The sequence below is a fragment of the Emys orbicularis genome, chromosome 3 (assembly GCF_028017835.1).
Source record: "Emys orbicularis isolate rEmyOrb1 chromosome 3, rEmyOrb1.hap1, whole genome shotgun sequence".
Classification (NCBI taxonomy): Eukaryota; Metazoa; Chordata; order Testudines; family Emydidae; genus Emys; species Emys orbicularis.
The window spans coordinates 67,670,063-67,697,688 of NC_088685.1; the positions used below are offsets into that span (position 1 = coordinate 67,670,063).

Sequence of the window (27,626 nt, forward strand, 5' to 3'; positions counted from 1 at the left end):
GACTTGAGTCATTGAAGTTTACTGCCATTGCCTAAACTAAGTCCTCAACTAGTCCCAGAAGTGGGCTTGATTTCTCCAGGACAGGAGATGCCCAAACCACAACCTCCCCAGTAAGCAGGCTGATAACCATTCCTACTCACACATGGTTGGAGGAGTACAACTGTAGGCATAGCAGAAATAGGAGATGACGACACAGATTTAGGAACCCACAAAATTTGTTGCAACTCCCATTGAACTTCTCAGGTAGGGGGAGCCTGGGCTCAAGGATAGCAGGGGTCAGACCTGAAAGTGGTGCGGCTTGAACTTGCAGGATGGCAATCTGGACCTGCAAGGCCTGTAAGACTTCCACTATCTCCATCAGAGAGATATTGGTCTTTGTAGGATCCATGCTCACCACATCAGCTCTAATTCCCTAATTGGTGTTGTCTTTTGAGGGGAGCTGTTCAAACTGTCAATGACTGGGATGTGGGCTGTTATGCCTAGCAGTTGGCAGCAGGAGTCAGGCCCAGTGATTAGAGCAGAAGTCGGTAGCCAGGAATCGGAGCCCAGTGTCAGAGCTGGGGTCGGGGGTGAGGTGACAGAGAAAAGGGTCAGAGATGAAGTATAAGCTGAAATCACTCCTCAGCCTCTTGGGTTGCTGATCTCTGTTGGGCTGGCACTTTTCAGTGACCCACACACCACCAGAGTTAAAAGTTTCCCTTTTGATAGGAATGGGAAGTTTAATGGGGACCTCCCAGGCAGTCATGCTTCTCTCGCTACTCTACTCCAACAGCAGCCAAACCCAAAAGTAAAACTCAAACCCTTTGTCTCTGAGATCTGGCTTACGGCTGGTTCTGGTTGTACTTTCCAGACTGTTCTATTTCTGCCCTGGACTCTTGACAATCTGGGAAACCAAGTCCTGAGCCTCTGTAGCCATTTCTGAGAATCCCCTAGAGGCTTAAAGTAATATGTCAGGAACAAACAACTCGAGAGAGGGCTAGAGTTCAGAAAAGACTGAGGGTGGATGGGGGAATCTTGTCTGTTTGCAGTGCTGTTAGGGCAGCTAGGGGAGCAGAGGGTGTTAAGAGGCTGTTATCCCTGCTGAGGCAGTTAAAGTTGTGGTATGCTGTCTGATCTAGTGGTTAATTGTCTCTCTCTGAGTGCAGAAATAAATTATATGTACTATTAAATGCCTATTTTCCATTTTCTGACTTTTGTGTTTTTGTGATAGGTAGGTTATGTATATATCAACCTTACCTCATAAACAACAGTGTTCTTGTGCACTAATTTAAAAAAGATGTCTGTGATAACTCAGGAAATGCTTAGCAAATGTTGACTTTTAATGGCTTCTATTGTAACATTTTAATGGCAAGCAACACTATAATGTACCTGTCCTTGCTAAATCCATTTAACCTCTCCACATTCACATACTGTATGTGTGTTTCTACATATAATACACGTGCAGATGATAGATATTTAGAACAAGCAAATAATTAAAAATGGTGTCAACGCACAGATGCTGAAAATGGGGAAAAAACTAAAACATTTGTCTGCATTTCACAAATCAGTGGAAGATTAAAGCTGCATGTTATGGTAAAATCTCCACTGAATGTTGCTGTTATAAAACTATTTAAAACAAACCTTAAAGATCACATATGGAAAAATCTGTTGCAAAGTAATTCTAGTGTATTCCAAGTCAGTACATTTAGATTTCAGAGTAGCAGCCGTGTTAGTCTGTATCCGCAAAAAGAACAGGAGTACTTGTGGCACCTTAGAGACTAACAAATTTATTAGAGCATAAGCTTTCATGGGCTACAGCCCACTTCTTCGGATGCATATAGAGTGAAACATATATTGAGGAGATATATATACACACACATACAGAGAGCATGAACAGGTGGGAGTTGTCTTACCAACTCTGAGAGGCCAATTAAGTAAGAGGAAAAAAAACTTTTGAAGTGATAATCAAGATAGCCCAGTACAGACAGTTTGATAAGAAGTGTGAGAATCCTTACAAGGGGAGATAGATTCAATGTTTGTAATGGCTCAGCCATTCCCAGACCTTATTCAATCCTAAATTGATTGTATCTAGTTTGCATATCAATTCCAGCTCAGCAGTCTCTCGTTGGAGTCTGTTTTTGAAGTTTTTCTGTTGTAAAATAGCCACCCGGAGGTCTGTCATTGAATGACCAGACAGGTTAAAGTGTTCTCCCACTGGTTTTTGAGTATTATGATTCCTGAGGTCAGATTTGTGTCCATTAATTCTTTTGCGTAGAGACTGTCCGGTTTGGCCAATGTACATGGCAGAGGGGCATTGCTGGCACATGATGGCATATATCACATTGGTAGATGTGCAGGTGAACGAGCCCCTGATGGTATGGCTGATGTGATTAGGTCCTATGATGATGTCACTTGAATAGATATGTGGACAGAGTTGGCATCGGGCTTTGTTACAAGGATAGGTTCCTGGGTCAGTGTTTTTGTTCAGTGATGTGTGGTTGCTGGTGAGTATTTGCTTTAGGTTGGGGGGTTGTCTGTAAGCGAGGACAGGTCTGTCTCCCAAGATCTGTGAGAGTGAGGGATCATCTTTCAGGATAGGTTGTAGATCTTTGATGATGCGCTGGAGAGGTTTTAGTTGGGGGCTGAAGGTGACAGCTAGTGGTGTTCTGTTATTTTCTTTGTTGGGCCTGTCTTGTAGGAGGTGACTTCTGGGTACTCGTCTGGCTCTGTCAATCTGTTTTTTCACTTCAGCAGGTGGGTATTGTAGTTTTTAAGAATGCTTGATAGAGATCTTGTAGGTGCTTGTCTCTGTCTGAGGGATTGGAGCAAATGCGGTTATATCTTAGAGCTTGGCTGTAGACAATGGAACGTGTGGTGTGTCCTGGATGGAAGCTGGAGGCATGTAGGTAAGTGTAGCAGTCAGTAGGTTTCCGGTATAGGGTGGTATTTATGTGACCATCGCTTATTAGCACAGTAGTGTCCAGGAAATGGACTGCTTGTGTGGATTGATCTAGGCTGAGGTTGATGGTGGGATGGAAATTATTGAAATCATGGTGGAATTCCTCAAGGGCTTCTTTTCCATGGGTCCAGATGATGAAGATGTCATCAATGTAGCGCAAGTAGAGTAGGGGCGTTAAGGGACAAGAGCTAAGGAAGCGTTGTTCTAAGTCAGCCATAAAAATGTTGGCATACTGTGGGGCCATGCGGGTACCCATAGCAGTGCCACTGACTTGAAGGTATATATTGTCCCCAAATGTGAAATAGTTGTGGGTGAGGACAAAGTCACAAAGTTCAGCCACCAGGTTAGCTGTGACATTATCGGGGATACTGTTCCTGATAGCTTGTAGTCCATCTTTGTGTGGAATATTGGTGTAGAGGGCTTCTACATCCATAGTGACTAGGATGGTGTTTTCTGGAAGATCATCGATGGATTGTAGTTTCCTCAGGAAGTCAGTGGTGTCTCGAAGATAGCTGGGAGTGCTGGTAGCGTAGGGCCTGAGGAGAGAGTCCACATAACCAGACAAGCCTGATGTTAGGGTGCCAATGCCTGAGATGATGGGGCGTCCAGGATTTCCAGGTTTATGGATCTTGGGTAGCAAATAGAATACCCCTGGTCGGGGTTCTAGGCATGTGCCTGTACAGATTTGTTCCTGTTCTTTGTTTGTCAGGGAGTTTTTTTAGCAGATGGTGTAGTTTCTTTAGGTAATCCTCAGTGGGATCAGAGGATAATGGCCTGTAGAATGTGGTGTTAGAGAGCTGTCTAGCAGCCTCTTGGTCATATTCCAATTTATTCATGATAACGACAGCACCTCCTTTGTCAGCCTTTTTGATTATGATGTCAGAGTTGTTTCTGAGGCTGTAGATGGCGTTGTGTTCAGCATGGCTGAGGTTATGGGGCAAGTGATGTTGCTTTTCCACAATTTCAGCCTTTGCACGTTGACGGAAGCAATCTATGTAGAAGTCCAGTCTGTTGTTTCGACCGTCCGGAGGAGTTCACGCAGAATTCTTTTTTTTGTAATGCTGGTAGGGGTGATTCTGTGGGTTAGTATGCTGTTCAGAGGTATGTTGGAAATATTCTTTGAGTCGGAGACGTCGAAAGTAGGATTCTAGGTCACCGCAGAACTGTATCATGTTCTCATTCACAAGGAAAGGTAGACTAAACCAGTAGAAATGAATGTATTAACCTCAAAAGGATAACTTGAACATCTGTGAATCTCAATTTTTGTTTATTACACTGTAACCAAATCTGATCTTGTAAATTTAAATAAAGGACATAGATTAATGATCACTGTGTATCGCACAAACACACTGTTTACATGGATATTTGGACCACTCAAATGTTTCCTCATTAAGCTATTTCAGTGTGTGTTTTTGAAAAAACAGCTGTTAAAGTTGTTCTAGGAGGCTTTAAATGGTATAAAAGCACCTATAAGTATTTGTTCACAGGATATGAACACTCATTGACCTCAGCTGCACATTTTTAAGGACTCTCACACACAAAAAACAATGGGAAAAAAGGAGATACACTCCAAAATACAATACTGAGTGAAAAAGAAATTATCTGCACAAAAACCTGGGTATTCCTGTTTAACCAACAATAATTATTATTTTAAAAATGAGATTAAGTCTGAAAGCAACCTCAGGATACAAAACAATATAATAAAATGAATACGATCATCTCCCACCATCTATTGCTTACAGAGGTACTTTGATCTGCAGATCTCAACGTGCTTTACAAAGATGGGCAAGCACCATTATCCCTAATTCACAGATGGGATAAGAGGGAAAAGAGGGAGAGAGAAAGCACAATAGAAAAGGAGAGAATCCCAGTTTATAATGACAATTTGGATCAAATTGTATTTTCCAAAAGTCATCTACCATTGCTATTGATGCATTTGTCACTCACTTATACTAAAGTACATTCAGCTTTTAGGATCAGAATAAATAATGATTTCTTTGATTTTTTTAAAGGAATGAATAATTTTCACACCTTATTCTATGACAAGCAGCTGTAGGTGGAGAACAGAAACAGCTTGTGGGAGAACTCTTTAGAATCAATTATAACTGAAATTGCTTTGACTGTAAAATGCTTAGCAGAACTTTCTTTATCCTGAAATATAGAGATTTCAGTACTTAAAAGATGTCATATTTGGGAGTTAACTGATCCACATGTAGAGATCATTCAGATGCAAATAATTAAACCAATCCTTATATTCAAAAACAAATGAAACCTTTAAATCACCTGAGACTGAATATAATTGGCAAGTTATCAAGAAGTTCAAATTCTAAATAGCAAATGAACCCCTAACACATAACACAGTTTAAAATCCTCAAGATTCTGAAGCTGCAACTGGAAAGTGCCTTTGATACAACAGTGATTTAAGAAACCACTGTGACGTTATTGATATAATCTGGGACCATATAGAACATGGTTGCAAGCAAAGTCCTGTAGTGGCACCAAATCTTGTATAAAGGGGGTCAAATGAGGTGTCTAAGACAAGGTTATGGTTTGCTGGTTATGATTATTCTGTCTATATGGGTGTGTCAATTTTGTAGTTGAAGTTATGAATATTGGCTCTATACTGTCTGTATTTCAAACTTATGCTATGCTTCTGGGAAATATCCCAGACAAGTTGGTGTTAGCTCTGCCTAACCTGCTTGATGGCCCATTAAGGACCATCAGCTACACAACTGACCCATTGAGAGAAGGCAGATATGCCTTGTAACTCAGCAAAGTATGCAGGAACTTGCCCATGTGACTCCAGACTCCATTTTGCTGTAATTTTCCACAGTAAGAACAAAGAGGTGTTCTCACACCTGGAAAAGACTATAAAAGGCTGATGCCTCGTCTCCATCTTGTCTTCAATCCTGCTTCTTACCTCTGGAGGGACTTTGCTACAAACGAAAGCTCTACACAAAGGACTGAGGACCCATCCCAGCTGGGGATGTACTCCAGAGACTTGATTTTGAACCTGCAGTTTATTTCATCACTGCTACAAGCCTAAACCAAGAACTTTGCCATTACTGTATGTAATTGATTCCATTTAACCAATTCTAGCTCTCATCTATATCTTTTTCCTTTTATGAATAAACCTTTAAATTTTAGATTCTAAAGGATTGGCAACAGCATGATTTGTGGGTAAGGTCTGATTTGTATATTGACCTGGGGTTTGGGGCTTGGTTCTTTGGGATTGGGAGAACCTTTTTTCTTTTACTGGGGTATTGGTTTTCATAACCATTTGTCCCCATAATGAGTGGCACTGGTGGTGATACTGGGAAACTGGAGTGTCTAAGGGAATTGCTTGTGTGACTTGTGGTTAGCCAGTGGGGTGAGACCAAAGTCCTCTTTGTCTGGCTGGTTTGGTTTGCCTTAGAGGTGGAAAAACCCCAGCCTTGGGCTGTAACTGCCCTGTTTTAAGCAATTGGTCCTGAATTGGCACTCTCAGTTGGGTCCCGCCAGAACAGCATTGTTACAATCACTAGCAACTAATTAATATCCACCATACCACCTAATTTATTTTGAATTAAAAGCAGTAGCTAGTCAAAACATTTTAGCCACAGTTACACAGATACAGATCAAAAGCAACTCTGCCATGCAAATAAAATTGAACTTACCCTGATGGCATCTTCAGGCCATGATTTAAGCATTGTAGCAATGTGCCCCCGGTCATGGATGGTGATAAAAAGACCTCTGCAACCAAATAAATAAATACTTTGCATTTCTACATTATATGAACATTTATTTAAAAATTTTAGTATTTATTTAAATGTATCTTTAATTTACTCTGTATCAAGATATGTGTTAAAATATCTGTAAATCGTAAAAACTATCACAGGACAAAATGGAACTCTCAATAATCACCTGTTCAGTCTGTGAGAAACACTTCTATGAGCTAAATAAAAAAAAGTGTTTAATTTATTATGAAATACAGTATTACTTTTAAAACTGATTCAGCACTCGAAAAGGTAAAGGATTGCCAGATTTGGCCACTCAAGTGTAAACTCTGATTGATTTAATTAAAAATACAGGATTTGGCCACATGGTTAAAACAGATAAACCAATATTAAGAATAAATTTAAAACATATTTTAAATTGTTTATGAATTTCATAGGATATTTGTCTCAAACTACAAAATAAGATTAATTCATGTAGCATATGATATAGACGCTTTTCATGCAGATCTAAAAAATATATTTGGCAGACTGAAAAAGAATAGGCCAATTCCTATGAACTAAAGTATAAAGTGTCCATGAAATGCTGTAGGTTAAATACAAATTATAAGAATGCAGGAGCAATTGCATACATTATTTAAAAATATAGTCCACCAGCCTGTAGGGTTAGACATCCCCTTTGATTTGTGTGCAACAAGGGCCTGATACTACAAGATTTGCATATACAGAACTCGCCTTGGGCCCCCCAAAAGAGTAAATATCCTGTAGTTTTGAATGTACTCATAATTTTACTTTAGCAGAATGCTTGGAAATTGTTATTTAGCACTGCTAATACAGTGGAATTTATACCAATGAGCTACAAGTGTTATTTTAATTCTCCTATTCACTGATTTTTTTAAAAAACATCCTACAGCCCTTTTGCAAAATTACCTCAGCTGCAATGGGAGTTATATGCACATAAGAAATGCAGTATTATCTCATACACCATGTGAGACAGTGGGTGAAATACTAGCTTTAATGAAGACAACCACAGAAGTCTCATTGACTTCACTTTTAAAAACCATGGAGAAAATGACAAAAATGAAGATTTCAATACAAACTACACAGGATTACACAGTTTTCAGTACAAGTTACCCAGGAGTAAGGTAAGATTATGAATCTTATTATAAAATTTGTCTTTATTACAGAGACAAGAAAAACTATATAAACATTTACTGCACATGGTCTCTCAGTCCCACTGCCACCTCCAGGCAAATGTACCCATGGCCATAAGGAATCAATGGAGCCTCACAGATTTCATTGGAGTTCTCATGGGTGCAAAGGGATCCACCTTCACGGATGTGGTCTGAGGAAGAGCTCTGTATAAGCGCAAAAGCTTGTCTTTCTCACCAACAGAAATTGATCCAATAAAAGATATTACACACCTTGTCCCTTTAAGATATTTGGGACAATTACCTATTAAATACTATCAGGTAAACATTTAAACCTTTTAGATCAAGTTCCTCCCACACAATAATAGTCCAAAATATACTATGAAACTTGTTCCATTGATCCACCCATATAATAAGCACCTAGGATGCATTATATTGACTAAGAAATGGGGAATAAGTATTTCAGATGGTCAATATGTTTCACTGTGCTTTGGGTGACTAATAAGTGACTTTTCCACTCTGTTGAAAAATATAGTCAACACATTATAAGATCAAAACTCAGTCCCTTCTTGGTGTCTGGATTTGTTTACAAAGAAACTCATAACAATATAACAAATTCCATCCCCTGCCTTTGCTGCTCATAGAGTTCCTCCTAGATGACTGTCCAGCTTAGACCTTCTCTGCTCTAAGAGACAATCCCTTATCCAGAGTCAAGTTAACAAGCCCCGCTGCCTCAGTAATATCTATCAATGGTTCCATGCAACTTAATACTTGATGAGTCAACAGAAAATCCTGCCATCCCAGTAAAAATACAAAATATAGGTGTCTCATATTCCTGCTTTACTTTAATTTTTACAGAGTTTTAGAAGATCTGTCAATATATGACATACACAATACATGGTACTCTAGTTACAAATAATTTATCTTTTTCTTCAAAATTTCTGCAAACACTACTTCTACCACAGATCTCCACCGTTAGCTAAAAGCATCTATTAACAGAAGTTTACATATTTTTATATCACACATTATCACAGTATGTTGAACATACTGTATATATCCGATTGACCTAACAATTCTGTTTACATCCAAAAATTCCTATCCAAAGGAAAGATACAACACATTCTGTTTTCTTATTATAGGAAAAACAGGCAAAATTGGGTGCATTTATAAATACAAAAAACAAATAAATACAAAAATCAACCAAGGACACATAATGTAAGACATGACAATAAAATATGGGATAGAGAAGAAATCTGCAGCTTGTAAGTTAGCATTGCAGTGTGTTAACCCATAAGGTTTGGGTTTGTTTGTCTGTTTGTTTTGTGATGCACAGCATTGGCATTGTTATTTTGTAAAACTTGTAAATTACTGTGTCCATTCTATAAATCACCTAAGGCCAAATAGTATTGCTTAAGTGTTATAAGCATCGTGGAGTTTAAAATTACTCTTGAGTACAAGCACACCAAAGAAAACAATTAAAAGTGTAAGAAAAGAGCTGTATAGACATCCTTCTTTTAGACTTAAACTGACCAAACATGTTTGTGTTAAATGAAGCAAAAAGCTGTATGGATTTTCCAAAGAGCTTGAGTCTAGCCCAGAGTGGTGAAGTGACCTTTCTAAATCTGTGGAGCAAGGTCTCATTGGAATGGATTCCTTGACAGGCGGAAATAAAAGCAGTATGGCTGCTTAAGAGATGACTTTGTTAAAACATTTGTAAGGAACTTTGCAGAAGTATGCCGTGTTCATTTTAGAAATCTGTTCAAGTGGGACAGCATCCAAACAACAATGACAAATAGAGATCAAAATGTAAACATAAGAGTCATGCCCCAAAATGTTTTCTCCCCTTTTTTCCTTCTTGCTTCTTTCTACTTGTTTCTGAAGACAGCATTTATCTGACTATCCAGATACCCATGGTATTAGAGAGACAATTTTCTCTTGTCTTTTTCATTTCTTGTCTCTGTAGCTCTATATTCAGTCTTCTCTCTCCTTTTCTTCTCCTGGTGTCAGTGATTTTCTCATCTCCCTTTTTTCTCTGACTTTCCAGAATCCTCTTCCCCAAATCACTCTTTTCTAACACCTTCTTCCACAAGTAGCTAGTTTTAAAGTCTAATGCTGATCTCAAACCAGTTTTACATTAATTTAACTATAACTAGGGTGACCAGATGTCTCTTTAATTTTATAGGGACAGTCCCGATTTTGGGGTCTTTTTCTTATATAGGTTCCTATTACCCACCACCCCCTGTCCCGATTTTTCACATTTGCTGTCTGGTCACCCTAACTATAACACTATGTAAGCTATAGGGGATATTCAGAGCATACTGCTAGGGTTAAAACTGTTTTGAAAATTCCCTTTGTGTCTGTTAAGGGACAACAGTCTCTTAACTATGCAGTTCAGCAGAGACCTTATCATCCTCAATGAGAAACATTCAGTCAGAAAAAACATATACATTGTAACCCTGCTCGAAGTTCCCAGAAATGTGGGCTAGTTTGAAAAAAAGTGAGAAGTGAGAAGTTTTCATCCTGAAGCCAGTTGATACCATCTGAGAAAGGAATATTAGAAATTTTCCCACTATGTAGCTGTAACACCAGATAAATGGGACCCAGCAACATTAAGGTCTGAGAGTTCGCTTCATATGCTGCTATATGCTGCCATACTGTTTAAAAACAGAAACAAAAAATCTTGGACACCTTTGGGCTATTTAACCATTTTTTTCTATCCTTTGAATGTAGATGTTGACTCATCAGACAAGGTATTCAGTCAGCACTTGCATCCCCACATTAACAATGTGCATCCGCACATTAACAACCCATACCATAATACAGTTACATTTAAACAAAATACCGTGGCAAGATCATTGGCCTCATTAGGGCTGCTTCGGTCATTTTAGTTACTTAGGAAGGACACAGGGTTGGTGCTTGGGCAGCTCCATATGTGCTTTGCTCCCATTCAGATTTGTACTGTTCACAACTGCATAACTTGCCTGTGACTACTACAGCAATTGTTTAAATGGAAATATAATATTAGGAAACTATGTATTTTAGCCTTCTTAATTAAATGCCACAGCTAGAAACAAAGAGGAAGGTCAGCACCATATGGTTAGCCAGTTCTTTGCTGACCTTACTGCCCTGTGGGCCAACAGTGCACACATTCCCATTCCACTTTCTCCTTCCCCGCAAGAGCTCAATGAGCCCCGTAGAGTGGGTCAGAATCAATGGAGTATTGATTGGGGGTTGGAAGCTCATTTGTACAATAAGCTCTTCTTCCTAATTAGTTCTGCATTACTCACCTGTGGAGCAAATGCAAATCTCCATAACAACTCTGTGCTCACTGGGTATGATTGTCTTGAGAATCAAGCAGCATAGTGAAGAGTCAGCACATATGTTATTCTATTGTACCCCCTTAACAAAAGGTAACAGGGGTTCAAGATTTGACCCTCAGTAAGTGAGTGCACACAAAAAATATGTTAAAAGAACATTATTAAGGTTTCAAAGTCAAGCACTGAAAAGTTAGGACGTACCAGAATTAAGGTTGCCTGTGAAACCTTAATTCATCCCCCTTGTTCTTATGGATTATGATACAATCTTTAATTATAAGATCAAATATTTTTTTTTCCACAAGACCCCTGCCTCATTGGATAATTGGACAATACTCATTTAATAAGCTACTATTTGATATTTTATTTTTTCCTCATTAAATATAAAATATAAATAAATAAAAATATGGAGATATACCTATTTCATAGAACTGGAAGGGACCCTGAAAGGTCATTGAGTCCAGCCCCCTGCCTTCACTAGCAGGACCAAGTACTGATTTTGCCCCAAATCCTTAAGTGGCCCCCTCAAGGATTGAACTCATAACCCTGGGTCTAGCAGGCCAATGCTCAAACCACTGAGCCATCCCTCCCCCAACATTGTTTTCTCCCATGCCTTATCTGATGCACACTATTCAAACCCTGCTCAGAAGACAAAAATTTAATCTCCTCATGGGCTTTTCTATGGCACTCGTCACTATAATATCTGTAAAGAATTTATTTTCACAACACCCCTATGAGATGAATGGGTATTATTATCCCCGTTTTACAGATGGCAAACATACACAGAGGGATTAAGGTCAAAAGTTACTGCTAACTATGGGTGCCCAATTTGAGAGACCTAGCAGCTGATATTTCAGAGTACTTAGCATTATATACCACTTTATATATTCAAGCACAGCTCCCATTAACTTCAGTTGTAGTTCTAAGATTTGTACTTCTGCAAATCAGGCCCTAAAATCTCAAGTTGGGCACCCAGAAAATGAAGAACATACAATTAGTGACCACCTCTGAAAAATGTATTTTAAACGACTTGCCTAGCATGACATAGGAACTCTATAGCAGAAGCCAGGAAAAGATCCAGTTCTCCAAGACGGCATTCAAATACCTTAATCATCAGACCACTGCCTTCCCCTGCCTCATTCACTGCACACCTTCCAACGTCTGCAAGAAATGAGATGGAGTACTACAGCAGACAGCCTCCTTCAAGTACATAACCCTGATTCATGCCCAGAGTAGAAAAATAGTTGCACGGGCCACCTTGGTATTTCCTAACTCTTGAGTGCTAGACTTTTTAACCACAATAATGTTATTTTAACTTTTTTTTTGCATGTTATTTCCTAGGTTTTAAAAAAATGCAAACTGAAAAAACAAATTCCATTATGTTGCATCATACTGACACCCACAGGGTTCATCAGGAGGGTTGGAACCTTTAGATCCACTACATACCTCCACCACTTGAGCTAATGGATTAACAGATAGCAGTAGTAGGTTGTTGTCCTCTATGTGAATCAGCACTAGAGAGGGATGAAACACGCATGCTGCCAGTGGGTTTCACAGGTATTTGTGACAGCAGAGGAGTGGTGAGACTTGGGGACGTTGGGTTCCATTCCAGACTCTGGAAGGGAATGTGTCTAGTGGGCATATACTCTTCTGCTCATTCCCCTGAAGCACAACCCCTTTTGCCCCATCCCTCAAACCTGTCCACATCTCAGTAATATCTCTACCTCTCCACTGGCTCCTTGTCCGAGTCCAAGTCTCCTAATTTAGCCAGTCCCAGTCTTCATTCATCAGGCTTCTAATCTCATTCCCAGCCTTCTTGCCCAATAATTCCTAGTCTTATCCCTCCAGACTTCCCATCCTAAGATCTCCACTCCCCGTCTCAGTCTCCTTGCCCAGCAAATCCCTATTATGTTCCCAAATCCTCAATTTTTCTCTTTCCCATGGGGTTCCACTCACCCCCTCTGACTGCATCTGCAGTGGCTACCAGTTCCACTCTCCTTCCCTGAGCTTCACATCCAATTTTAGCATCCTTATCTCCCCCAGCTCCTTATCCCAGTCTCTCTGTGCAGCCATTCCCAGTTCTCCCCCTGCATGTTGGCTCTTTATGATATCCTTCTCTCTTCCCCCCACACATACTTTTCCCTGAAGCACTGGTTTCCAGTCCCAGTCTCCTTGCATCGCCAGTCCCAATCTCCTCATCCAATCTCAGTTCCCCCCCACCACTGGCTCCCTATCTCTCCACCCACACCTATTTATCTCCCTGACTCCTAGACCAAGTCTTCTTGCCCACACAGTACCAGTCTCACTTCCTAGTTCCCAGTCTCTGACCACCTGTCAGCGTCCAGTCCCAGTCTCCACCCCTAGACTCCTTTTCCCAATCTACTCCCTCAGACATCCCCCACAATGCCCTAGGTTTGCTTCTTGTCTGCTCTGCATTGAATCAGATGGCTTCCTCCTGCATACTGCTTGGGGTCCTACATGGGGGGAGGGATCATTGAGGGCACAGGAGAAACAGGCTCCCTTCTCTCAGTTCCAGTGCCTGACCCCACCCCTGCCTAGAGCAGCGATTGCAGGGAAAATCCAGATTCACTCCAGAAGCCCTGGTCTGGAGCATATAGAGGAGCTTTGTGGGAATGGTCTATATACCATCAGCATCAACATGGGACTGGACTGTGCACATATCAGCAACCAAGTACAATTTATCCCCTCACAGCTACTCTATGTAACAGGATTACAATGTGGAGTTGGTACATGTGTAGTCCTGTTACATGCAGGAGCTGTGAGAGGATGGAGCATACTTGGTAATTCTGTGGGGATACTATATGTGCAACCAAGTCACGTGTAGGCGTTGCGAGGGGATGGAATACACTCGGTTGCTCTGTGGGGATGGTGCATACAGAGTCTGCTCAGCACAAGGAGCGGTGAGAGGCTCAAGCATGCTCAGTGAGGATGGAGTTTTCAGAGATTTTACCTGTTAAGTTGTAGCAAGTCTCCACTGAGTGTGTGCGCGAACTGTGATTTTTGAAAGATTTATAACTTGGCTAAATTTGGGCAGATTTTCACAGGAATAGCAAAAAGTACAACCCCTGACACAAACCACGCCCATGCCAAATTTGAAGTCCTGCCTCCAGAGCATGGGGGAGACAGAGATTTCCAAAGAAAAGGTCACCAGAATTTTTTAATTTTGAAAATAAATTATTTTTCCCCACTCTAATTCTCAGAAATGGCTGAACCGTTTTGGCTGAAACTTTCTAAAACAATCTGAGGCAGACACCCAGCCTGAAAAACTTCAGCCTGAACAGTTAAAGTTTGGCAAAGTTATAAGCAACTGTGTCTTATAATGGGATGTGACAGGCAACCTTAAGAACAGCGGTGCTATCAATGCTGCCTATAAAAACAGAATGGAAATTACTTATATGAAAGTGTGATATCTGTTTGCAGCTTTTTGTGCCTTGTAATATGCCTCTTAGTGAAAGACACCGCAGTTTTAATTTTGGCTCTAGGATGTCTGCCCAGATGTGAAGCAGCAGGAGAAAAAGCCATAATATAGCATACCTTACACTTCTATAAAAGATATGCCACAAAATGCTGCAACTCCAAGTACAACTATGGAATACCTACTGACTAAATAGCATATTGACAGGCTATTTCTATATCTTTAACAGAAATAAATAAGATAAAAATAATAGACAGGCAAATTTTTGTATTCCAATAGTACCGAAGGACCCCAACCAAGACCTAGATACTGTACAAACACAGAATACAAAGCAGTCTCTACCCTGAAGAGCTTATAGACAAGCTATAGACAAGACAAAGCAACAAGAGGGAAGGCTATAACATACAACCAAAGCGAATAGAGTAATGGTCTGAAAATGTCATTTTAGTACCACAGTTTTTGTTATGGTTTTGTTTTGGTTTGTTTTTTTAATTTCTCAGGTGGGGTTCTGTGGGACGGGATTAACTAAACTAAGAGACAAAGAAAGGGAGAGAGAACACTGAAGGGAGCGGGTAAGGGCAATAGAGAATGGGGAAGAGGGGGAAAGAAGGGGAACATGAAATGAGGCTGAAGTGAACAAGGAGCATTTATACCCTGCTTATCGCCTTGGTAAATGAAGAAGTGATAATAGAGATGGCAGAATTCTTATATAGGGTTAGATATTCTGCTGTGCCCAATAATAAGTGGGTGCAGCTGGAGGGGGCACAAACAGGTTGCAGATCCATGATCCTAAAACCAGTTTATGCTAGTCCAGTCCCAGAACATTTTTAAGCAATCTGGGGGCTGCAATGAAGTATATCCACTGCCTAGGGCTCCCAAGAAGAGCAGACAAAAATTCAGGATTTTCGGTTTGTGAGAAATTTCAAGATTTCAAAATTTAATTTCATTCTAAATCTGACCAAAACCAATTTTTTCAAAAGTATTATGAACTTGAAATCCTCTGACACATGGCGTGTTTGAAACAAAATATGCTCCCTGGAACTGACAGCTGCAGACTCAAACTGACAGGCTTGTAGCTGGAAGCCCTGAGGTCTTCAGCAGTCCACCAGGCAACCTGGCAGGGAACCAGCCTGTGATTCAACAAAAGTTTGCTGAATCCCAACTTGCTTTCTGAGACATTTCAGGTTTAACAAACTGGCACCTTTTCATGAAACATTTGTCAGAAAATGTCCATCAAGCTCTAGACTCAAAGGGTCATCCATCAGCCAGGACAGGAACGATCATAGAGCAGTAGTGCTCTTGCAATGACCCCCCCATGCTGCCTCTACAGCTGGGGATTCCCCACAATGCAGAATAGGAAATGACTTTGTTTTCTTGGCCCTTTGAGCTGCCAGAGCAGTACAAAAAGGGCTGGGAAAGAATCTGGTTTAAATGTTTTATTAATCATGCCGGCATATTTACTGGCTAATTTAGAATGTCAGATAAAGATTTTGTGTAAAACTGATAAGCAGCATAAGACATTTTCTATACTTCTCTACAGTGTGTCATCTCTGGCAGAAAAGTGACTAGGAATGAGACTCTGGAGGGGACAGGCCACAACAAGGTGCATGGTGGACACTCAAATTAAGAAGTACTAACTCAGGGGTAGAAGCAGTGTTAAATATTGACCATATTTTGCTAGGATATGGAAGGGAAACCCTGATCATGGACACATCTGCTTTTAAAAAAGGTTGGGGGAAAATACACAGTATAAATTCTGCTGGTCTTTTAGCATGCATATATACATCTGCTTTCTAATTAGACATTTAAAAATAACAGCAGCAGCAACTACAACAACAAAGAAAAGGCAGAATCAAGCTCCTAGAATTCTCATGTACCCATGTTGAGCCCAGTCAGGTTTGGAAGTCTTTATTGTAAACACACATTCTGAAATTTAGAATTTAATGCACTCTTCACAAACTGAACTGAGACTCCCACCAAACTGAACAGACTCATTAAAGGGAGTTATGTTTATATAAAGGACAATATAGACTGGGACCACTGGGGCTTCCAAAGGTGACTCATCTTGGTAGTGACTAATAATTGCTGGCTCTAAGTTTTTTGTGGGAATTACTTTCCAGATAAAAAAGTTATTTTTGGACCAGATCGTGGGGTGGTGCTGATCTGCACAGAATAGTTTAGCGTGTGTATGCGCAATGTTGGCTTAAAACTTACCTTTGCACCTATTTGATCCTGGTACAGCCTGTCAAGGACTGGTCCCCTACACCAAGTTAAAGCAGCCAGAGAAGTACACCTCTGCCCTGATATAACGCTGTCCTCTGGAGCCAAAAAAATCTTACCACGTTATAGGTGAAACCGCGTTATATTGAACTTGCTTTGATCCACCGGAGTGCGCAGCCCCGACCCCTGGAGCGCTGCTTTATCGCGTTATATCCGAATTCGTGTTATATCGGATCGCGTTATATTGGGGTAGAAGTGTATTCTAATTTATGCCAACTGCAAATAGCCAAGAGAGGCTGAAACTACAGCCAAGGACCAGCATGGCACAGGAGCACCCTAGACATGCCCCCTTTCCTTCAGTCATACCAGCAGAAAGGAAGGGGAGTGATATAAGAGCCCTTTCACCAGCTAAGCATCACTGATCCTCCTTGAGCCAGTTATGTCTGTACCCGGGCCAATTGTGCTGGTAGGGTGGTACAAAAAGGCCATACTACATGAGAGAATCTGGCCCTTAGTTTAGTCACAATAAAGTAAAAAGTTTTAAATATATTGTTTATGATATTTTAGAGTGGAGATTATTCCAGTGACAGCTCATTAGTCTATTTTCCATTAAAATGTAGTTTATAAAAGTACATGTGAATCACAGCAATAAAAATAATCCTTTTTCATTCTCTTATGATAATGGGAGGTACTCACTAAGACTTCTTTAAAAATGTCAAACATTTTCCAATGGAACAAAGTTCAAACTTTTCTCATAACCCTAAATATTTTAACAAATACACTTATAAAGAGGATATAGAGTAACAGAGGTAACTTATTAACTTCCCCATGCTGCCTAAAACAACAACCTTAAAAAACACTAGTTCATAGTACAGCTTCAGTTCAATTCAGCAATGTTTCTCAGTCACCACTTGGCTAGTTTCCTGTATGTTGCACCTACAAGGAAGAGACAAGCTAGTCCCTTAGTTCCTGTAATGCAATCCATTATATATTAGTGTTTAAAAAGTACAAAGAGGAAGTGGATCAAACCTCTAAGAGTAAATACTGTACTAAAAATGTTATGAATGACCATGCCCATTAAACGAAAAGTGTGTTTTGTGATACAACACACCAAAATAGACAATATTCCTGTTTCCTTCAGTTCAGCATTATTTTCTGTTCTTCATAACAATCCCAAATTTTAAATGTGTCTCACTTTTTTCAATCCTTTCTACTGAAATTCATCCCCATGCAGAAAATTGGCACCAGGCCTATGAGCCAACTATATCCCTCTAAGGTCCTATTTTGAAGAATTAAGTGGTTCATAGGCCTTATCCCAGCCCTTTACCCTGAATCCAGCAATGTGGAAGACCCCAGCTAGAGAAACAAGGACTTTAAAGTACCAAACTGGCCGCTATCATTTCCAATCTATATTCAGAAAAATATCACCAAAACCAGAGAGCTGGTAAGAAACAAAATGAAGGACAAAGGCAGAGAACACCAGTCATGAGAATAAAAAAGTTATAGATAATAGTTTGTAGACTCTTTAGGTCTGGGAACATACCTCACTGTTTTGTGGAGTTACATACTAATGAATGATAAGTAATAATGATAATAATAAGGGACAACAACAGGCAAGCAAGAGAGAAGGATATCAAAGCTGGCTGTAACAATTTATAAATATAAAATTATTTTGATCTGATATGTTGTCTAATTTATGAACATTATACTGTTTGATTATTATTGTGTTGTTTGCAATATGATTACAAGGGGTTAATTCAAGTAGGAGTGGATTGCATGTTCACAGGAAAGTGGACAATAGCTTCAGATAGCTCCAAGGATTGATATTTAATGGACAATGCACATGTCAATTGCTTTGAAGTTTTACTCACACCATACTGAGTTCAACAGCTGGGAACAGGAGCAGCTAATGGGAGTTTTGAGAGAGAGTTTACAGGGGGAGTGTGGGGAGGGCTAGATAAACTTAACATTCTTTAAACTTAAAGCCAAACACACACCCTGATTAAAACAAAACTATAACAAAGGAAAGAGCTTCAGAATTAAAAAAAAGAATGCAGGCAGAAGTCCAGCAACAAAGTGGGGATTATCCAGTTTATTGCACCCAATGCAGCATGTATGATTACCTGCCCTATGGGCAGGTGACATATGTGTGCATTCAGTGCAAGGAGCTCCTCAGAGACTTTGTACAGGCTTTGGAGACGAGAGAGGCTGAACTGGAGGAGCTAAGGGAGACAGAGAGGTACATAGATGAGACTTTCCAGGACACAGAGGAACAGTCCCACCCCCAGTCTGACGGCCTTTGTGCTGTTGAGGAGGATGACAGTATCATGGAAGGAGAACATCCAACTGGAGCAGAGGTTGTGGTATCCTCTCACACTGAGGATACCTCTCCGGGGGGGGGGGGGGGGAAGGGGAGAGGGAAAGAGGGAACTCCAGTTATTAGGAAGAGACAGGTATTAGTAATGGGCAATTCAATCATTAGAAATATAGATAACTGGATTTGCGATGACCAGGAGAACCGCATGGTGACTTGCCTGCCTGGTGCGAAGATTGCAGATCTCTTGAGACATCTAGATAGACTTACATGTAGTTCTGGGGAGGAGCCAGCGGTCGTGGTACATGTAGGTACCAATCACTTAGGGAAGGATAGGAGAGAGGTCCTGAAGGTCAAATTTAGGCTGCTAGGTAAGAGATTGAAGTCCAGGACCTCCATGATAGCATTCTCTGAAATGCTTCCAGTTCCACGCGCAGGGCCAGTTACACAGGCAGAACTGCAGGGTCTCAATGCGTGGATGAGATGATGGTGTAGGAAGGAAAGGTTTAGATTTATTAGGAACTAGGGAAACTTTTGGGAAAGGGAGAGCCTATACAGGAAGGATGGGCTCCACCTAAACCAAAATGGAACCAGATTGCTGCAGGGTGGATTTGATTTAAATCAAATTGATTTAAATCATGATTTAAATCACTAGTCAGGAAAACTTAATTTAATCATGGTATTCTACATAAAAGTGCATTCTTGTTGGTTGTTATAACCTTAAAACATATTCTTCACAACTCAGAGATAGATGTAGGTTTCATTTTTAGAAGGTACACACTATACATTTTTAAACAGTGATTTATTTTGAAAACTTTTCAGATTAGTTTTACAGCTATATCAGAAAATGAATGATTGTTTGGTTATTTCATTTATCAAAGGTAATTGAAGGAGATATTTATGAAGTCATTGGCAGATGAACTATCTCCAATTCAACAGGTTAATCATTAATATTTGGAGGATTTTCTGACCATCCTGCATTAAGAGGAGAACATCACTAGATAGACATTTAAATTGTTTTATTTAACTAAAACAACAACGTTAAGTATTCTGGATTTTCTTCTTCAACAGCAAACATAATATTTTAACAAAATAAGCATATGTCCCTTGCTTCTCACATTTATCTCCAGACTTCTTCTCCTTGTCCAGATCTATTCCGCACCCAACAATCTTCGATTCATTTAACTTTTTGAAACTTTGCACTTTTAGAGAGAGGTAAGGGATTGACTCTGTATACACAAATTTGCAGAGGAACAATAGAGTTGAGCTCTATTTCTCACCTCTATATATTATTTATTTATTTTAAAATATTTTTGCTGTTAACAAGCATGTTACCGCTGGAGACACAAATCCACAGTTTGAGAACTGCAAAACTAAGCCTCTCTGATGGTATCTTCTAGACTGAGCACTGAGTCCCATTGGCTAGATAGAAAGATTAACCTAAATAATCTATACAGAAGCCCCTGGACCACCATAAACTTGGGTCCCTAATCCATGAACTATTGGAACTCATTTACAAAACTTTTCTTAAACATTACATGAATATATTGCCTCATAGAATTAGAATTTATAATCCCTATTCCATGATGAGATATCTTGAAGCTATAATGTGTCTTAATTAAACCTATCTTTAGATAGTTTTTTTCCTCAAAAAGGATTTTATCAAAAAAATCCGTTTTAAATAAAAATCAATTTTTTTTAAAATCTTTTATTTTTATCCACCCTGGTTTCTCATCAGATCCTACCTGTATTTTATCTTCCATCCTCTCCTCCTTACTAGGATATAGAGAATCTCCATTAATAGATCATCCCCTAAGGGATGTCTCTGTCCAAACCACGTGCTTCTCTGCACCTCTCGGCTTTCCCCCAGCCCTAAATTTAAAATCTGCTCTACACCTTTTTAATTTTAAGTGCCAGCAATCCAGGGTGGATAAAAATAAATAATTTATTTTATGGACAAGGAGAAGAAGTCTGGAGATAAATGTGAGAAGGGAGGGACAGGCAGTAGAAACAAAAGTGAAACTGTTTGAGCAGCATATTCCAGAAGTCTTGAGGTCTTTCTGAGTGTAGCCTTCATTGATTTGAAATCTACCATACCATTCTCTCACTAGAAGGGAAAACCTATAATGGCAGCAGGCCATAAAAGAGACCCAGTTTGGGTATACGTTAATGAAGTTCCACTTCCTGTGGGTAAGAAAGGCACATGTGCAAACTGCAAACAGTGCAACAAAGAAATGCAAGGCCTGGTTGCCCGAATAAAACAACATCATGAGAAGTGTTCCTTCTCAGGAGAAAGCTGCATTGAAGATGATGAAAGGAACATGTCTGAACATGCAAGATCTTCAGGTTGGTAAACTCTTATTTCATATTTCTTTCTTAAGGACTGCCTGTCTTCCTTCTGGACTATTCTTGAATTCTCATGTTTGAGCAAAAAATATAGTTGTTACTCTATGGTACTATCATTTTAGATGCACTGGTGACACAAAATAAATAGCTGAAATAGGCAGATCTTCCTTTTACAATTTCACCTTTAAAGCAGTACTGTGTGTCAGTGAATGCAATGAGCAATACTAAATGAGCAGTATGGTAATAATAATTAAATAACTACATTGACTTATTTTGTTTAGGAAAATCCATCCTCAACATACAGGATTCTGAAGACTATCCACCTTCAACATCACCATCATTTTCTATAGTTTCAGAGTTATCTGCCAATGATAGTGTTTCAGTCACATAGCCACAGTATATCACCTGTAGCAAAAAGAAAAAAAAAATCTCCATCATCCAGAAATAACCATAGATAAGTTTGTGAGAAGAACCAGCAGATTACAAAAAAGAGGTAATTGATTAAAAAATTGCCTGGTTTGTTTATGCAACAAACTCTCCTTTCCGTATGACTGAGAACCCACACTTCATTAACATGGTTCAGTCATTAAGACCAGGATACAATCCAGATGTAGCAGGAAAATTGCTGGATTAAGTGTATGAAAGAGAAATGGAGCAGTGTGCAAAAGGTCTAGAAGGTGAAATTGTTAACCTGAGTCTTGATGGGTAGAGCAATGTCCACAATGATCCTGTTGTATGTGCTTGTGTGACAACAGAAGAAGGGAATGTCTTCCTTACAGAAACAATTGATACATCAGGAAATGCACACACAGCAGAATACTTACAAGAAGTAGCAGTAAAAGCTATAACAAACTGAAAAAAAAATTCAAATGTCAAGTATGCAGCTTGGTCACAATGTTGCAAATATATCCAAGATGAGAAGAAATTTAGAAGAGACTGAAGAGAGTCCCAAGCTGCTAACGTACGGTTGCAGTGCTCATTTGATGCACCTTCTAACCAAAGACTTCAATATTCCAGTAATAAAGGCTAATGTTGTTGAAATTGCAAAATGCTTCTCTAACAACCACTTTGCAGCAGCTGCTCTGAAAAAAGTGGGAGGAACCAAGCTAACACTCCAAGATGTGCACTGAAACTCAGTAATGAACTGTTTTGAGCACTATATCAAGAACTGGACTAATCCAATGACAGTTTGTGAACAAAATTATGAAAAAATAGATGGCACTGTCACAGCCAAAGTTCTCAACACTGGGCTTATGAGAAATGTTGAACACATGCTGAGTATCCTGAAGCCTATTTCTATAGCCTTGAACAAAATGCAGGGAAATAGCTGTTTTATTGCTGATGCTGTTGAAATTTGGAAGGAACTGAGTGAGATCTTAAAAAGAGAAATTTGCAATGACAGAGTTAAATTACAAGCATTAAAAAAAACGAATGGGACAAGCACTATCTCCAGCTCATCATCTTGCAAATATTCTCAATACTCGGTACCAGGGTCAAACCTTAACTGCTGAAGAAGGGGAGTTGGCTATGACATGGACATCCAGCAATCATCCCTCCATAATGCCAACTATAATAAACTTCAGAGCTAAGGGCGAACCATTCAAGAAATATATGTTTGCTTATGATGTTTTAAAGAAAGTCACACCAGTGAACTGGTGGAAGTCACATAAGCACTTGGATTCAGAGACGATTGAAGTGATAATCTGACTTTTAACAGCAGTAGCTTCTTCTGCCGGTGTAGAAAGAATATGTTCTTCCTTTCGACTAATTCATTCCAAATTGAGAAATTGTTTGGGACCTGAAAAAGCAGGAAAACTTGTTTCTCTTTTCCAGATTATGAACAAGCAGGAAAATGAAGGTGAAGACGACGGAGTTAGCTGCAGAAGCCAATATTTTAAGTTTCTCATGTTGACCTGGCTGACATAGCCGATTTAATTTTTGTGTTTTTTTTAAATATTTCATTTAACTATTTTAGCTAAAAACAATTAAAAAACCCTGACTTTAAAAAACTTGAATGTTTAACTAAATTCAAAAATTCATATGTTTGTTTTGTTAAAATATTATATATTTGCTGTTGAAGAAAAAAATCCAGAATACTTAACATTGTTGTTTTAGTTAAATAAAACAATTTAAATGTCTGTCTGGTGATGTTCTCCTCCTAATACAGCATGGCAAGAAAATCCTCCAAATATTAATGATTAACCTGTTGAACTGGACATAGTTCACCTCCCAGTGACTTCATAAATATATGCTTCAATTACCTTTGGTAAATGAAATAATCAAACAATCATTCATTTTCTGATATAGCTGTAAAACTAATCTGAAAAGTTTTCAAAATAAATCACTGTTTAAAAATGTATAGTGTGTACCTTCTAAAAATGAAACCTACATCTATCTCTGAGTTGAGAAGAATACGTATTAAGGTTATAACAACCAACAAGAATGCACTTTTATGTAGAAATCCATGATTAAATTGAATCTTCCTGACTAGTGATTTAAATCAAATCCACCCTGTGAGAAACAGTCAAATGAAAAAAAGTCCCATTCAATTACAACATGTAATGGCAGACAGCTAAAAAGTGACAAGTTTTTAAAGTGCATATATACCGTCTAAATAATAAGATGGGTGAACTAGAGTGCCTCATATTAAATGAGGTTATTGAGATAATAGGCATCACAGAAACTTGGTGGAATGAAGATAATCAATGGGACACTAATACCAGGGTACAAAAATATATTGGAAGGACAGAACAGGTCGTGCTGGTGGGGGAATGGCACTATACGTGTAAGAAAGAATCAAGAGAGGTAAAAATCTTAAATGAACCAAACTATACCATAGGATCTCTATAGATAGTAATTCCATGCTCTAATAATAAGAATATAGGAGTAGGGCTATATTACTGACCATCTGACCAGGATGGCGATAGTGACTGTGAAATGCTTAGGGTGTCCCGAGCCTCTGTTTGCCAGAAGCTGGGAATGAGGGACAGGGAATGGATCACTTGATGATTACCTGTTCTGTTCATTCCCTCTGGGGCACGTGGCATTGGCCACTGTCAGAAGACAGGATACTGGGCTAGATGGACCTTTGGTCTGATCCAGTATGGCTGTTCTTATGATAACAGTTTGGCTCAACAGGGAAAAACTGGAACAAAAATATTTGGGTGGATAAAAAGACGGTCCCTGAGGGACAATACAGAGATTGTTGAGAAGCAGACCGAAGCCCCAGTCCCCAGAGGGGTCTGGGATAAACTGGGCCTACCTAAGCCTACAGGTAAGACAGATATACATGTAGACTTTTCATTGTGTTGAAAATCCTTTCCCCTTGTTATGCTTTGTTTGTAGTGTTGAGATTAAACAATACTTTGTTTTGTTTAATGTTGTGGGTCACTTTATTCACCACTGGTCACAACTCCTGAAAGGAACTTTTGTAGGTAGACAAATCCATTCAAACCTGCTAAGCAATCATGGTTGGTACAAAAGGGTCTTGTAGCCTGGAGACCTGGTCTAAGAGTGGGAGAATCAGGGGATTCCAGTCAGAGAGGTGAAGGTGTCACCTGAAAGGGTACAGTTAGAGAGAAGCCAGAAGCCAGAATCCTGCCCCACCTGGAGAGAGGAGATGATGGAAACCATATCCTGAATGAGATGCAGGCATACCCTCTCACCATGCACTACCATGCTAAGGACCAGTACCCAAGCAGAAGCATCAAATTGGACCCTTTTAAACCCTCAAACCACACTGGTACCTCCCTCAAGATTTGTTCCAGACAGATTTCAACTGGCACCAATGACTTCAGTGGACTATATACCTTAAGGTGAATGTGAAGGCCCCCTCTACTTTCTCAGACATGCCAAAGGACTCTGACCTGAAGCCAGAGTCCTAATCCATTGACCTCCTACAGCTGGAGGTGAGAGAGATAAGATGAAGGGAACCAAAAGCTGGGCAAGTCATAGAGGCATACCCTCTTATCATGTATTGCTGTGCCCTGGACCAATGCCCAGGCAGTCCCCACTAGGTTACAGGGACCTCAATTAAACACTTTCTAACCCATCAACTGCACTGAGACATGCCAAAGTTGCTACAGTTGTCATTCAAACCCTCAAAACTAGACCTTCAGGATGCTGGGTGTAAGAGAAAACCCATACAGCAGTTTGCCAGTTTTGCCATATGGTAACAATCCTTTCCAGACCCCAAAATTGGTGATCAGCTGAGCCCCCAATATCAAAGAAGTTCAAGCATACTAGTTCAAGGGTGTGAAGTGTAGGGCTGAAACAGGCCTATATGCAGTTAACTATAGCAACCTCCCTCCCCCTCCAGGCAGGAGCCAATCATCCAGCCCCATTACCACCTCCAGTGGCAGCAGCAGTGGGCAGGACAGGCTCTAGTGCCCAGATGCTGCATACAATACCCCTTCTCGCCCATCCCTGCAGCACACGAAAAAGGGGGGATGGAAGGGGAAAAGAAAGAAGCAGCTCCCCTTCCCACAGATGAGAGGGGGAGGAGGAGAGGGAGAAAGAGAGCAGTACCCTAACTGCTCCTAGTTCAGATCTCATCTGCCTCCCAGCCCCCATCAAAGCATGTACCTTGGCTAGAGAGGTGAGCATTTTTTGACTTGCTAGTTAGGTCTGGCTAAACTACTAATATTTTAAGCTTTTTGGGGAAAAAACCCTATCACTTTTGTTTGAAAAGTATAAATTATTCTGTTTTTTCCACACTATTTCAGCATGTCAGCTAGGTGAATTATGGTCACATGAGCACCAAAAAAATCAACAATACTGACTAGAGTGATCAAAATATACACAATTGGACTAAAGAAAATAGGTAATAGAACTCATTCCATTTAATATGTTATGCTCAAAAAATAAAATAGAAGACACTGAAAAAACATGGTTATTGTGAGAATAATCTGAATAAAATATTACAAAGCTCTTGGTGTGGAAGACTTTAAAACCAAGAAACATCTATTCAGTACACAAAGCACAACTGCTCCTGTTTATTTTGGTCTTTTATTCGTTGCTGCACAATCTGAAGGTCACTGTAATAGATTAAGGGCTTCAGTGATTAAGCTGTCTAATTCAGTACAAACAGTTACTTAAAATACATATTTTTACATTAATGGAAAAAAGGTGTTTTGATATCTGTTTTATGTTAAGTTTTTGGCATTCAATGTATTTCAGAAACCTACCCATAATAGGAACATAGATAAAACTGACTGTCAGAAAATAACAATCTCCTTTGTTTAGAGAAACAAACCACAAGTTGCAGTCCTGAATATTTCAGACTGCTAAAATACATTCCTAAAATTGCTATAATACAGGGCAGACACAGAAAGGAAGATGATGATAAGTACATTTCTGTTTGTTGCTTGAACAATGGATAGCTGATCTAATTATATTCCCAAATTATTCTAACGAACCATAAGTAACAGATATCTTAATTAGATGGCATCCTGTTTGAAAAGGTAGACCTTGGGAAACATTCTGCTTTAAGGGGTCTTTGAACAGTTCTGCCCCAGTGGCCACTAAATTATTTTGACAGCTGCTCAATAAATAACTTCATTACTTACACACTAATAGGCACAAATAGAGCTACTTAAAGATTGTGAATGACAAAACAGTTCAGCAGAGAGGAGCATATTCATTACCGAGAGAGAGGCAAATTAGCTTTTGAAGCAAAACAGTGGGTTATCACCAAAACACATTTGTTTTATTTTTCTACTATGTCTAAGGTATAGCGGAACTACCAATAAAAAATATTAGCACTCATCTAGTAGGAATCTTGCTATGCTAATGAGATGGAAAAATTAATACAAACCATGTAAAATGTTAAATGTATGAAAATTCAGATCACTGGATTTTTTTTTTTTATGTTTTATGCTTTTCTGTCTCATTAAAATAGCAAACTTTCCAGTATATGGATGCTAATATTATCTATTATCATTTGCGAACAGGGCTGCTAACAGGGAGTTTCAAAGGGAGTTCTGCAGGTGAAGGAGGAGCAAATACGGGACCCTTGGGGTAAGTGGCTGTCTGTAGTGTGTGTTTGTGTTTGGGGGTTACTTGCTGTGTGCTGGGCTTGTGTTTGTCTGTCTGTCTGTCTGTCTGAAGGACCGTGTGCTGTGGCTGGCAGTTGGAAGCTGTGAGCTTCAAAGTAAGGTTTGAAAGCTAGAAGTCTCGGTTAATTGGCTGAGCCT

At 39.6% G+C, this 27,626-nt stretch overlaps 1 protein-coding gene across 2 annotated transcripts in view; it reads right to left on the reverse strand.

Moving 5' to 3' along the window:
- The window catches only part of ME1 (malic enzyme 1), a 358,560-nt gene that overhangs the window by 189,437 nt on the left and 141,497 nt on the right, over positions 1–27,626 (reverse strand). For both annotated transcript variants that reach the window (XM_065400345.1, XM_065400346.1), the window contains exon 4: positions 6,595–6,670. In XM_065400345.1, coding sequence (XP_065256417.1) covers positions 6,595–6,670 — 76 coding nt within the window. The remainder of the gene's footprint in view (positions 1–6,594; positions 6,671–27,626) is intronic.